Source organism: Lithobates pipiens, unplaced genomic scaffold (genome assembly GCF_037356315.1).
Source record: "Lithobates pipiens isolate NorthernLeopardFrog02 unplaced genomic scaffold, aLitPip1_a1.2 Scaffold_22, whole genome shotgun sequence".
Classification (NCBI taxonomy): Eukaryota; Metazoa; Chordata; class Amphibia; order Anura; family Ranidae; genus Lithobates; species Lithobates pipiens.
In genome coordinates, this window is record NW_027507784.1 from 41,783,688 (window position 1) to 41,797,619 (window position 13,932).

Here is a 13,932-nt window from a genome sequence, read left to right on the forward strand (position 1 = left end):
AATCAGACACTGGCAATGGTTGCTGGAACCGATCATACCTTGGGGCTGCGGACTAAAAAATTGTCTAAACGCAACGGTCAGACGGCCACCTTCTCCACCGCTCCTTCTGACTGATGCCTCAGCAACACGTTGTCCAGGACCAGGAGTTTGTAACCTCCTAGTCTCTGGGAACGCGTTGCACAGACCTTTCTGCAAGGCCTCCCAGAGATGTCTCATCCTCTGCTCCCTCTGCGATGGCAAGATAAGGTTGGCAACCTTACCCTTGTACCGTGGATCAAGGAGAGTGGCCAGCCAGTAATGGTCCCTCTCCTTGATCCGAAAAATACGAGGATCCTTTCGCAGGCTTTGCAGGATCAGGGAGGCCATTCAGCGTAGGTTAGCTGAGGCATTCGGTCCGGAGTCCTCTGGGTCACTAAGGACAACATGATCCGCAGCTACCTCCTCCCAGCCACGTACAAGTCCACGGGTTTCTTGGGACTGTAAATCATCCCTACAAGACTGCTGCTGCTGCTGCTGAGTGCCAGCCTCCGCCTCCATGCTGACACAATCATCCTCCTCCTCCTCGTCCTCTTCCTGTGTGATGGGTGGAACAGCAGGGACACTGTCTGGATAAAGGGGGCCTTGAGAGGCAAGGAAGTCCTCCTCTTCCTGCCTCTGTTCTGACTCAAGTGCCCTGTCCATTATTCCACGCAGCGTATGCTCCAACAGGTGGACAAGAGATACAGTGTCACTGATGCATGCACTGTCACTGCTCACCATCCTTGTGGCCTCCTCAAACAGTGACAGGACAGTGCATGCATCCCTGATCATGCCCCACTGGCGTGGTGAGAAAAAACCGAGCTCCCCTGACCCTGTCCTAGTGCCGTAGTCGCACAGGTACTCATTGATGGCCCTCTGCTGCGTGTGCAGCCACTGCAGCATGGCCAACGTTGAGTTCCACCTGGTGGGCATGTCACATATAAGGCGGTTCTTGGGCAGGTTCAACTCCTTTTGGAGCTCAGCCAGCCGAACACAGGCATTAAATGATCAGCGGAAATGCACACAGACTTTCCTGGCCTGCTTCAGGACATCCTGTAAGCCCGGGTACCTGCCCAAGAACCACTGCACCACCAGGTTAAGGACGTGAGCCACACAGGGCACATGGGTCAGTTGTCCCTGTCGGAGGGCGGAGAGGAGGTTGGTGCCATTGTCGCAAACCACCATTCCTGGCTTAAGCTGGCGTGGCGTCAACCACCTCTCGGCCTGCCCCTGCAGAGCTGACAAAATATCTGCCCCAGTGTGGCTCCTGTCCCCCAAACAAACCAGCGCAAGCACGGCATGGCATCGTTTTGCCTGCGTACTTGCGTAGCCCCTTGAACGCCTACGGAGCACCGCTGGTTCTGAGGACAGAGCACTGGAAGAGGCCATGGAAGAAGAAGAAGAGGAGGGGGTGGAGGAGAGAGGTGTGTCACAACCAGTAGTAGCATTTTGGAGGCGTGGTGGCGGAACAACCTCCAACACTACTGCACCTTGTCCTGCATCCTTCCCAGCTGCCAGAAGAGGGACCCAATGGGCCGTGAAAGACAGGTAACGTCCCTGTCCATGCCTGCTGGACCATGAGTCAGCGGTAATATGCACCTTACCGCTGACCGCCCTGTCCAGCGAGGCAAGGACATTGCCTTACACATGCCGTTAGAGAGCCGGAATCGCCTTCCGTGAGAAAAAGTGGCGTTTGGGGACCTGCCACTGAGGAACCGCACATTGTACAAACTCACGGAAGGGGGCAGAGTCTACCAACTGAAAAGCAGCAGTTAAAGTGCTAGCAATTTAGCCAAGCTAGCACTCATTCGCTGGGCATGTGGATGGCTGGGAGTGAACTTCTTTCGACGGTCTAGCAGCTGGGGCAGGGAAATTTGCCTGCTATAATCGGATGTGGGTGAACTGCTAGCAGAGTGCCTGGAAGCACTTGGCTGTGACATACCTAATTCTACACCTTCATTCCAATCAGAGCAGGTTTCAGAGAGGACTGAAGGTCTAGTGGTGTTGGAGATCCCAGCTGATGAGGAGCAAGGAGAGGTCCGCTTTGCTCTTTGGTGTGGGTCTTTGAGGTACGCTTGCCAACGAGCTGCATGGCAGGTCAACATATGTCTGGTCAAGCATGTGGTGCCCAAGCGGCTGATGTTTTGGCCACGCGAGATACACTTGAGACATATGTTGCAAATAGCAGCGGTGCGATCTGATGCACTCATCTCAAAAAAGGCCCACACCAAAGAACTTTTAGAATAACGCACAGAGGCAGCGCCCTGCACAGGCGGAGCACTGCTGTGTGATTCAGTCGGTGTGCTGGCCCCCGGAGGGCATCCTGCCTCGTTGGACATGTGCCTCCTCCTCCTTCTCCTCCTCCTCCTCTCTCCTACCAGGCACCCACGTGGAGTCGGTGTGCTCATCATCCCCTCCCTCTTCATCGCTGGAGCAAACCTGGCAGTATGCTGCAGCTTGTGGAACATGACTGCCAGATTGCTGTCCTTCTTGAGCATCCCCTCTCTCTGCGCTCACACTACTGCCTTCCTCTAGCTGAGTATCATCATCAGAGCCTGCAAAACACCAGGAATCCTCCTGGAGCATGTACCCAACACTGTGGTCAAAGAGTTCAGGGGACTCCTCAGGAGGACGTGGTGGGTCTAGGGAAGGAGTCACTGATGATGACATTGAGACGAGGGAAGAGGATGGCTGCTTTGCTAGTACCCTGAGCCTGGGTGAGAGAGGATGAGGAGGACGAAGAGGGCTTGGTCATCCACTCTACCAAGTCTTCGGCATGATGCGGCTCAACACGTCCAGCTGCCGAAAATGAGGACAAGCGTGTCCCATGGCCACGTGCTGATGATGACGATGCACCGCGTCCACGACCAGCACTGTTGTCTCTAGACACAGAGCCTACTTGCCCTCTTTTATCGGCTCGTGCCTGTCTGCCTCTCCTTGTTGGCCTTCCAGACATGGTAATGGCCTGAAGGGAGATGGGAAAACCACCAATTGGGTAGTGTATATTGTGCTGGAGGCACACAACACCCACTAACTCCTGCAGATGCCTTTATTATAGAACAGGAATTAAAGGGTAGATAGTGATACTGGTGTATACTGTGCTGTGCTGGAGGCACACAACACCAACTAACTCCTGCAGATGGCTCAATTAGAGAAGAGCTATATAGGTGGATAATGGTGTATACTGCGGTCAGGGCACACAGACAACACCCACAATCTCCTACAGCATCCTGCCTGTGGCCAATCATGGCTCTCCTCGCTGCTGGCGCTGTGATTGGCCAAGCATGCGGGGTCACAGTGCATGCTTGGCCAATCATGAGCCAGCAATGCACTGGCGATGACGCAGTGCATTGTGGGCCGTGAGCGCCACACGAATTTGGCACAAACGGCCCATTCACCGAACGTGCGAACAGCCGATGTTCGAGTCGAACGTATGTTCGACTCTAACATCAAGCTCATCCCTACCTCGACTTCTGGGGTCCCTCGGTGGCTCTTGCAGCTCCTCCCTGCATCAGATAACCGAATGGTGGGAAATTAGTGTAGCGCTAATAATGTTTGGTAAAAATACCAAAAAGTGTATCCGAAACACAATGTTAATGTTTAAGTGTATAAACAATATATAAGAGTAAAAAAATAAATGTGCATAACACAATAAACTCAATTTGTGCATTGAGTCCAATTAGAATTGTAAACTCCAATTAATGATATGGAGAACAGTCCACACGAACAGAAAACAGATGGAACTTCTTCCTGTTGGGTGACACCAAACCAAGCAAAGGAAAACAGCAAGTTGTCTATAGTCACTCTAAAACAACTCTTCAAGGATAAGAAGATGGATACTTTTACCGACTGGGATGGACACACATGCCGTACGACATTGAGTCAGTAAGGCTTGGAATTCTGGGTAGTCCGGATCAGATACTGTGTATGAACAATGGTCAGATGGATCAGGTGCAGGGTCCCGATTCTCAGTCTATGAACTCCACAAATACTGTACACTCAGAGTAAGTGTACCCAGGAACGGCTCTTCATAGGCTCCAATGGGAAAAATATGTGTAGCGCCGGCTCCTGAAGAGCACGCGCTATGCATTTTTCAAAGTTAAGGTTATACCTAAGCTGCAGTTTGGTTTGGGTACACTGTCTCTTCTGGCAGGTATGGAACTATGGTCTGGTTGGGTGCTTAAGTTACTCTCTCTCGGAGCCTGCCCAGTGGGAGTGGCGCTCTTGCTGTGCTTTCTGGGAGAGGGTATTTAAGATGCGGACATCACGGGGTTCGGTGTTCTGGTCCAGAAGGATGTACTGACTTCATGGTCTTGGTCCTCCTGACCAGCCCCCAGGAAGGCTATGGCCTGGGGTGCGGATCCACCCGATCTTAATGTCTCTGGGCTGGCTAGCCCGAGGCAAGGAAACTAAAGGAGGATTCTGAGGTGTTTGGGTGCCGTCTCCGGTTTGAGAGAGACCCAGTGACTTCACGCTATCCAGGGGAGGACTCTTCAGAAGAAGGCCAAGTATGGGTTGGTTTCTTAGTAAGAGCCTGGAGGAGCTGAAGTACCCAAGAGAATCCGGTCTCATGGATATCGCCAAGCTGGCTGAAAGATCCAGGTATCCCACGAGTGTTCTTCAAGTTTAGTTTTCCTACGTGTTCTACAACAACGTCTGTGGCAGAGACATATCTTGTATGTTCTACAACAACGTCTGTAGCAGAGACTTGTTCCTGAGTTTGGCACTTTGTTGGCTGCTAGGCCTTGTGAGAGAGGGACTGTCCAACTTGAGTGAACATCCAGTTGCGAATGGCTATTCTCTGGATGCAGTGAAAGTAAACAAGTTCTTCAACATTTGACTTTGACACTTAGCCCCTGTACACACGGTCGGAGATTCTGCCAACCAAATCCGTCGGATTTTGTCCATCAGATTTAGTCTGGCGGATTGTGTCCGAAACTGTTGCATATACACGCTCGGACTAAATTGTCGAAAAATCCGATCTTTCAGAACGTGATGACGTAATTTCGTTACGATGGGACTACATTCAGGCTAGTAGCCAATAGCTTTGATGTAGGAATTTGATCTGAGCATGCGTGGCACTTGGTCCGATCAAAATTCTCTACACATGATCGGATTACGTCTGACCGGCCCAGTTGGTCGGGAAATATTTCCAACATGTTGGAAAATTGGGTCCGACGGAGATTCGGATGGAATCAGTCCGATGCATACCACACACAGTCGGATTATCTGACGACACGGTCCGATAAGACGCATTCCGACGGATTCTACCTGAACTTTCTTTCCAACCCTCTGATCCCAATTTAAGAGACTGTTCATTGTCTACGTTTTTTGCAAATAAAGTCCATTCAAGTGGATCTGTTGTCAGTCTCTCGAGTTACTGGGCCATCTACCACAGGACACCCCTAGACGTTAAGTGAGGAGAAAAGAAGGTAACGGTAAGCCGAAATCTAACCAGCAGCTCCTTCGGGGGTTAGTGCTACATGTGGAAAAGAAAGGAGAGCTCCAGATGGTGCAGGTCAAACCAATAGGTTTATTAGGATATGTCATACATTAAAATTAGAAAAATAAAAGTGATCACAAAAAGATATAAAAAGCAATGTGGGGTGCAGTAAATGCTAGCATTTACTGCACCCCACATTGCTTTTTATATCTTTTTAAATTTTGTGATCACTTTTATTTTTGTCATTTTAATGTATGACATATCCTAATAAACGTATTGGTTTGACCTGCACCATCCGGAGCCATTTTTCCCATTGGAGCCTATGAGGAGCTGTTCCTGGGTACACTTACTCTGAGTGTACAGTATTTGTGGAGTTCGTAAACTGAGAATCGGGGACCCTGCACCTGATCCGTCTGACCATCGTCCACTTTTAAAGGGAAGGTGCGAAAAATGTGGCACAATGCCCTCCATTGTATTTTAAATATTAAAAATAAATAAGTTGACTAATTGCTGGAATTCCCTCTTGCAGAAGGCTTTAATACCGGTGGAATGTGGACATTTGTGAATGATTTTGGTCGTCTTTAATACCACGTCTTTTTCTTTATCTTGTTCAGAGCAGAAGATTAAGCTGATGAAACGGTCATCAAAGAAATCTGGTAAGAAATTACTTGCAGGAGCTTTTCTGCAGGTAGGGGGTCATGTGGAATGAGCCCTACCTTGCAATTCATACAGTCTTAAGTCTCTAGAGTGCCTCCAGCTATAGGTGTCTTAACAAGAACTCCCTAAACGAAACTTCTAGTACCCAGGACCACACTTGAAAGCAGTTTTCAATGCTTTACTTGAACTTAATAGTAGGAGATAAGCCCCAAAACAAAAGGTTTGAGCGTAACTCCATTCCAATGATGACTCTAGCATATAGATATAGATATATACACATACATATACACAGTGCCTTGACAAAGTATTCATACCCCTTGAAATTTTTCACTTTTTGTCATGTTACAACCAAAACGTAAATGTATTCTATTGGGATTTTATGTGATGGACTAACACAAAGTGGCACATAATTGTGAAGTGGAGCCCTGGCTCACATTGGTGCGATTTGGCATGCGGTTTGACATGTAAAATTGCATGCCAAACTGGCGGCAAGTGACGGCGATTGCACCGACCTAATCGATGCGACGCCGCATTTGCGGCACCGCACCGTTTTCCAAAAGTTGTTTTTGTACTACTTTTGCCGATTTTGGGGTGTGATTTACATTGACATATATGCAGAAACCTACACAGATGTGGGTTTCTGCACATATGAAATTGGGACTAACATGCGGGAATGAAAGTGTGCGAGTTCAGCTGCAGTCAGTGTGAAACAGGGCAGAAGGAAAATGATAAATAGTTTTCAAAATCTTTTAAAAATAAATATGTGAAAAATGTGGGGGGTATTGCGCCCCCCTGAGTCAATACTTTGTAGAACCACCTTTCTCTGCAATTACAGCTGTAAGTCTTTTTGGGGATGTCTCTACAAACCAGTTTTGCACATCCAGAGAGTGACATTTTTGTCCATTCTTCTCTGCAAAATAGCTCAAGCTCTGTCAGATTGGATGGAGAGCGTCTGTGAACAGCAATTTTCAAGTCTTGCCACAAATTCTCAATTGGATTTAGGCCTGGACTTTGACTGGGCCATTCTAACACATGAATAGGCTTTCATCTAAACCATTCTATTGTAGCTCTGGCTGTATGTTTAGGGTCCTTGTTCTGCTTGAAGGTGAACCTTCAGGTTTTCCTCTAAAGTTGCCCTGTATTTGGCTCCATCCAACTTCCTATCAACTCTGACCAGCTTCCCTCTCCCTGCTAAAGAAAAGCATCCCCACAACATGACACTGCCACCACCATGTTTGACGGTAGGATGGTGTGTTCAGGGTGATGTGCAGTGTCAATTTTCCGCCACACATACCGCTTTGCTTTTAGGCCAATAATTTCAATTTTGGCCTCATTTTACCAGAGCACCTTCTTCCAAATGTTTCTTGTGTCCCCAACATGGCTTCTCGCAAACTGCAAACGGGACTTCATATGGCTTTCTTTCCACTATGGCTTTCTTCTTGCCACTCTTCCATAAAGGTCAGATTTATGAAATAGTTGTCCTGTGGACAGATTCTCCCACCTGAGCTGTGGATCTCTGCAGCTCCTCCAGAGTTACCATGGGCCTCTTGGCTGCTTCTCTGATGAATGCTCTCCTTGCCCAGCCTGTCAGTTTAGGTGGACGGCCATGTCTTGGTAGGTTTGCAGTCGTGCCATATTCTTTCCATTCTCAGATCATGGATTGTACAGAGCTCCATGAGATGTTCAAAGCATGGTATATATTTTTATAACCTAACCCTGCTTTAAACTTCTCCACAACTTTATCACTGACCTGTCTGGTGTGTTCGTTGGCCTTCATGATGCTGTTTGTTCACCATAGTTCTCTAAAAAACCTCTGAGGGCTTCACAGATCAGCTGTGTTTATACTGAGATTAAATTACACACAGGTAGACTCTATGTACTAATTAGGTGACTTCTGAAGGCAATTGGTTTCAATAGATTTAGTTAGGGGTATCAAAAGCCAAGTTTTCTATACCCAATAGAGAGGATTAGAGTACAATGAAGAGAGAGAGAGAGAGAGAGAGAGAGAAGGGTAATGCACAGCTGAAGATCATGGGAACGGAACAGTGAAAATAAATGGAATAAGGTTTGGGCTTTACTGCCCTTGTTCCCCCACCCACTTCCTTTCCTTCCTATCACCTTGTCCAGTGCACTCCATCTATTCCTCCCACTGAGAGTACAGAGAAAGAACACTAACTGGAAGTCCAAGGAAGCCACACTTTATCATACTGTATTTCCAAGGACAACCCCTGTTTATATAGGTAATCTTATACATAGTTAGGGCCGCATCCACCATGGCCTCCCAGGAAGACACCCCAGGGGGAGTTGACGAGGTCCATTTTAACAAGATTTCTTTTTTGCATAATACAAAAGATAGGAGATCAGTAATTTAGAATGGTGAGAGCGTTGGTCATCCTCCATACCTAGTAGGACTAAGACCCCATACACACTATTAGATTATCTGCAGATTTTTGTCTTCAGATTTACCAAAACCATGTATTGCAAGGGCTTGGCTGATTGCATACAAATTGAAACTCTTAAGATTTGACCTTAAAGCAGGAGTCCACCGGGACTCCGCGTTTTTTTTTTTTTTAAAGCTAGCAGCTACAAATACTGCAGCTGCTGACTTTTAAAAAGTGACACTTACCTGTCCAGCGCGCCCGCGATGTCGGCACCCAAAGCCGATCTCTCGATCGTCTCTCGGGTGCTGACGTCGCCATCTTGGGTATGGGAATCAGGAAGTGGAGCCTTTTGGCTTCATTTCCCGGTTCCCTACTGCGCATGCGCGAGTCGCGCTGCGCAATAAGGATGGACCCGCTGCCTCTGGGATCTGTGTGTTTCCCAGCAGGCAGCGGGGGACTTTCGGAAAGGGGCGTAATCTACGCCCCTTTACGCAGAGAGCTGTCCCGGAAGTGGGTGCAGATACCTGTACTGTACAGGTACCTGCACCCCCTCCCCCCTGAAAGGTGCCAATTGTGGCGCCGGAGGGGGGGAGGAATCCAATGAGTGGAAGGTCCACTTTAGGGTGGACCCCCGCTTTAAGCCCCTGTACACACGGTCAGACATTCCGACAACAAAATCCATCGGATTTTGTCCGAAACTGGTGTTGCATACACACGGTCGGACAAAGTTGTCGGAAAATGTGATAGTTCATAACGTGATGACGTTATTTAGTTATGACGGGAATATGTTCAGGCTAGTAGCCAATAGCTTTGGTCTCGTAATTTGATCTGAGCATGCGTGGCACCTTGTCCGATCGGAATTCTCTACAAACGATCGGACAAAGTCCGATCGGATCATGTTGTCGGAAAATATTTATATCCAGCTCTCAAACTTTGTTGGTCGGATATTCCGACGGAAAAAGTCAGATGAAGCCCACACACGGTTGGATTATCCGAAAATGCGGTCCGATTAGACATTTTCCATCGGAATGTCCGACCGTGTGTACACGGACTAAGAGTTTTGATATTATATGGTTTCGGTAAATATGGTTTTGGTAAATCTGAAGACAATTATCTGCAGAAAATATAATAGTGTGTATGGGGCTTTATTCCGGGGAGGTAGAGACAACTGAAACCTGAGATTATTTTCTGTGAAAATATAGGACCAATATGACATAATGAGAGGGCATTCTCAAAACATGAAAGTATGATTCAATGGACTCCAGGGGCAACTAGGGTCTCGATCCAGGTACATTCTGTGGAGTGTCAAAGGAGTGTAATATACCCCGTGTAAAAATATGAAATTAATTATGAATTTGAATAATGCTGATGATCTGATCTCTTTGATCCCTCAACAGTCAAGCAAAGCAATCTACTAAGCTCCGCACCATTTCTACAAATTGGAGGATATAAATCGGTCAGTGCTACACCTGGAGAAAACATTAGCCTGATGTGTAGATTCCACACGGATCCCTCCATGGAGCTGACCATGTTAGACATACGCTGGTCCAAGGACGGTGTCCCCATGTGGGTCTTCAACAAAGACTCCCAGGAGGATGAATCCAAGTTGGAAGAACTTTCTAGAGGAAACGCGAGCTTGAAGTTGACTTCCGTCCAGACGACAGACAGCGGGAGGTACACCTGCACCATCAGATACTGCTCAATGGAGCGTCGCTTACTCACTATTGTTAATGTGAAAGGTAGGTGATAGCTCCATTAAGGTCGGTTTATCCAAAACCAAGTAGAGTCATCCACAAGTTTCTATCACATAGAGCCCAGCGGGAGAGATGTCTCTGCCATAGTTCAGTTTTTAGCCACCTTCAGCTGTTGTTTGCTTCAGTTCCTCCTGTTACATTCCCAACAATATAAATAAAATAAAAAAATCCAGCAGGGATGATGGGACCCCTCATAATGGGCACAGCAGGTGTACAGCCCTGAGAACTCAGCACAGGGAGGGTGGGAAACCCCTCATAATGGGTACTGCGGGTGTGCAGGTCAAGAATCTCAGCACAGGGATGGTGGGAACACCTTATAATGGACACAGCAAGAGTGCAAACCTGGGAACTCAGCACAGGGATGGTGGGGACCCCTCCTAATGGGCACAGCAGGTGTACAGCCCTGAGAACTCAGCACAGGGTTGGTGGGAACACCTCATAATGGGCATAACAGGTAGACAGGCCCAGGAACTCAGCACGTGGATGGTGGGAACCCTTCATATTGGGCACAGCAGGTGTACAGCCCTGAGAACTCAGCACAGGGTTGGTGGGAACACCTCATAATGGGCATAACAGGTAGACAGGCCCAGGAACTCAGCACATGGATGGCGGGAACCCCTCATAATGGGCACAGCAGGTGTACAGCCCTGAGAACTCAGCACAGGGTTGGTGGGAACACCTCATAAGGGGTACAGTGAGTATGCAGATCCAGAAACACAACACAGGGATGTGGGAACCCCTCATAATGGGCATAGCAAGAGTGCACACCTGGGAACTCAGCACAGGGATGGTGGGGACCCCTCATAATGGGCATAACAGGTAGACAGGTCCAGGAACTCAGCACGTGGATGGTGGGAACCCCTCATAATGGGCACAGCAGGTGTACAGCCCTGAGAACTCAGCACAGGGTTGGTGGGAACACCTCATAAGGGGTACAGTGAGTATGCAGATCCAGAAACACAACACAGGGATGTGGGAACCCCTCATAATGGGCATAGCAAGAGTGCACACCTGGGAACTCAGCACAGGGATGGTGGGGACCCCTCATAATGGGCATAACAGGTAGACAGGCCCAGGAACTCAGCACTGGATGGTGGGAACCCCTCATAATGGGCACAGCAGGTGTTCAGCCCTGAGAACTCAGCACAGAGATGGTGGGGACCCCTCATAATGGGGATAACAGGTAGACAGGCCCAGGAACTCAGCACTGGATGGTGGGAACCCCTCATAATGGGCACAGCAGGTGTTCAGCCCTGAGAACTCAGCACAGGGTTGGTGGGAACACCTCGTAAAAAGAGTACAGTGGGTGTGCTGATCCAGAAACTCAGCCAAGGGATGGTGGGAATCTCTCATAATGGGCACAGCAGGTGTACAGACCCCCTCATAAAGGAGTACAGCGGGTGTGCAGATCCAGAAACTCAGAACAGGGATGGTGGGAACCCCTCATAATGGGAATAGGAGTTGTACAGACTTAGAAATTCAGCAGAGGGATGGTGGAAACCCTCATAATGGATGCGGCAGGCATTCAAACCTGGGAACACAGCACAGGAATGGTGTAAACCTCAAATAAAGGGTACAGCAGGTAAGCAGACCCAAGAACTCACTAACCTTTCTTAACCACTTGCCGACCGCCGCACGACGATATACGTCGGCAGAATGGCACGGGCAGGCATATGGGCGTATATATAAGTCCCTGCCTGCCCGCGGGTGGGGGGCCCGATCGGGCCCCCCCCCGGTGCCTGCGGCGGTCGGCATTCCTTCGAGAGCGATCCGGGATGAGGGGGCGGCCATTCATTCATGGCCACCCCCTCGCGATCGCTCTCGACGAATGGAAATCCCCGGTGACATCACTTCCTCTCCTGTAATGTAAACACAGGAGAGGAAGTGATGTATTCTCTCCTCCGTGTCGGTATTTTTCGTTCCGACACGGAGGAGAGCGGATCGGTGAGTTGCACCAACACTCTACACACACAGTAGAACATGCCAGGCACACTCACACCCCCCCTTTACCCCCCGATCACCCCCCCAATTACCCCTGCCCCCCAGTCACAGTGACACCAATGTCATTTTTTTTTTTTTTTTTTTTTTTTTTGCATTGGTGTCATTTGTGACTGTAATAACTGTTAGGGCAGTTAGAGTTAGCCCCCTTTAGTTCTAATGTGCCCCCCTAACCCCCCCCAATAAAGGTTTAACCCCGTGATCACCCCCCGTCACCAGTGTCACTAAGGCTGGGTTCACATTGCAGCGGTTTATGAGAACGAATGTGATTCGCACTGCACTGCAGTGCAAATCACATCCGATCTCTGTGCGATTCGAGTTCAGCCATTCGCCGCACCCGCCGCACCCGCCACACCCGCCGCACCCGCCGCAAATTCGCACGGGACCCTTTTTTTGGCCCGCAGCAGAATCGGATCGCATGGGTGTTCACACCATGCGATCCGAGTTTGCAGATCGCACTGCGATATGCGAACTGATCTGGGGGTGTCAGTAACATTTCACTGACACTCCCAGCAGTTCGCATAGGGCAGTGTGAACTGCCGCCGGGAGGCATGCGATGCGGGAACCCGCCGCGGATTCGCGGCGTTTCCGCATCGCTCCAGTGTGAACCCAGCCTAATAAGCGATCATTTTTCTGATCGCCGTATTAGTGTCACAGGTGACGCTAGTTAGGCAGGTAGGTATTTAGGTTCGCCGCAGCTTTTTATAGCGCCAGGGACCCCCATATACTACCGCATAAAGCCCCCTGATTGCCCCCTAGTTAACCCTTTCACCTGTGATCACCATATAACTGTTACAGGTGACGCTGGTTGGTTAGTTATTTTTTTATAGTTTCAGGGCACCCGCCATTTATTACCTAATAAAGGTTTAACCCCCTGATCACCCGGCGGGTGTCATTTGTGACTAATAACTGTTAGGGCAGTTAGGGTTAGCCCCCTTTAGTTCTAAGGTACCCCCCTAACCCCCCCAATAAAGGTTTAACCCCGTGATCACCCCCCGTCGCCAGTGTCACTAAGGCTGGGTTCACATTGCAGCGGTTTGAGAACAGATGTGATTCGCACCGCACTGCAGTGCAAATCACATCCGATCTCTGTGCGATTCGAGTTCAGCCATTCGCCGCACCCGCCACACCCGCCGCACCCGCCGCAAATTCGCACGGGACCCTTTTTTTGGCCCGCAGCAGAATCGGATCGCATGGGTGTTCACACCATGCGATCCGAGTTTGCAGATCGCACTGCGATATGCGAACTGATCTGGGGGTGTCAGTAACATTTCACTGACACTCCCAGCAGTTCGCATAGGGCAGTGTGAACTGCCGCCGGGAGGCATGCGATGCGGGAACCCGCCGCGCATTTGTGGCGTTCCCGCATCGCTCCAGTGTGAACCCAGCCTAATAAGCGATCGTTTTTCTGATCGCTGTATTAGTGTCACAGGTGACGCTAGTTAGGCAGGTAGGTATTTAGGTTCGCCGCAGCTTTTTATAGCGCCAGGGACCCCCATATACTACCGCATAAAGCCCCCTGATTGCCCCCTAGTTAACCCTTTCACCAGTGATCACCATATAACTGTTACAGGTGACGCTGGTTGGTTAGTTATTTTTTTATAGTTTCAGGGCACCCGCCATTTATTACCTAGTCTCACTAGTGTACCCCTAAATTTAGGGGTGTCTACTTTCCAAAATG

The 13,932-nt window shown here is 49.2% G+C and overlaps 1 protein-coding gene and 1 long non-coding RNA gene across 2 annotated transcripts in view; one reads left to right on the top strand and one right to left on the bottom strand.

Moving 5' to 3' along the window:
- Positions 1–13,932, bottom strand: part of LOC143923672 (uncharacterized) — an 80,496-nt gene that overhangs the window by 30,187 nt on the left and 36,377 nt on the right. The gene's annotated exons all lie outside the window — the stretch shown is intronic.
- The window catches only part of LOC143923670 (uncharacterized), a 32,501-nt gene that overhangs the window by 13,355 nt on the left and 5,214 nt on the right, over positions 1–13,932 (top strand). The window contains exons 3-4 of the mRNA XM_077447480.1: positions 6,076–6,117; positions 9,897–10,238. Of these exons, the coding sequence (XP_077303606.1) occupies positions 6,076–6,117; positions 9,897–10,238 (384 nt within the window). The remainder of the gene's footprint in view (positions 1–6,075; positions 6,118–9,896; positions 10,239–13,932) is intronic.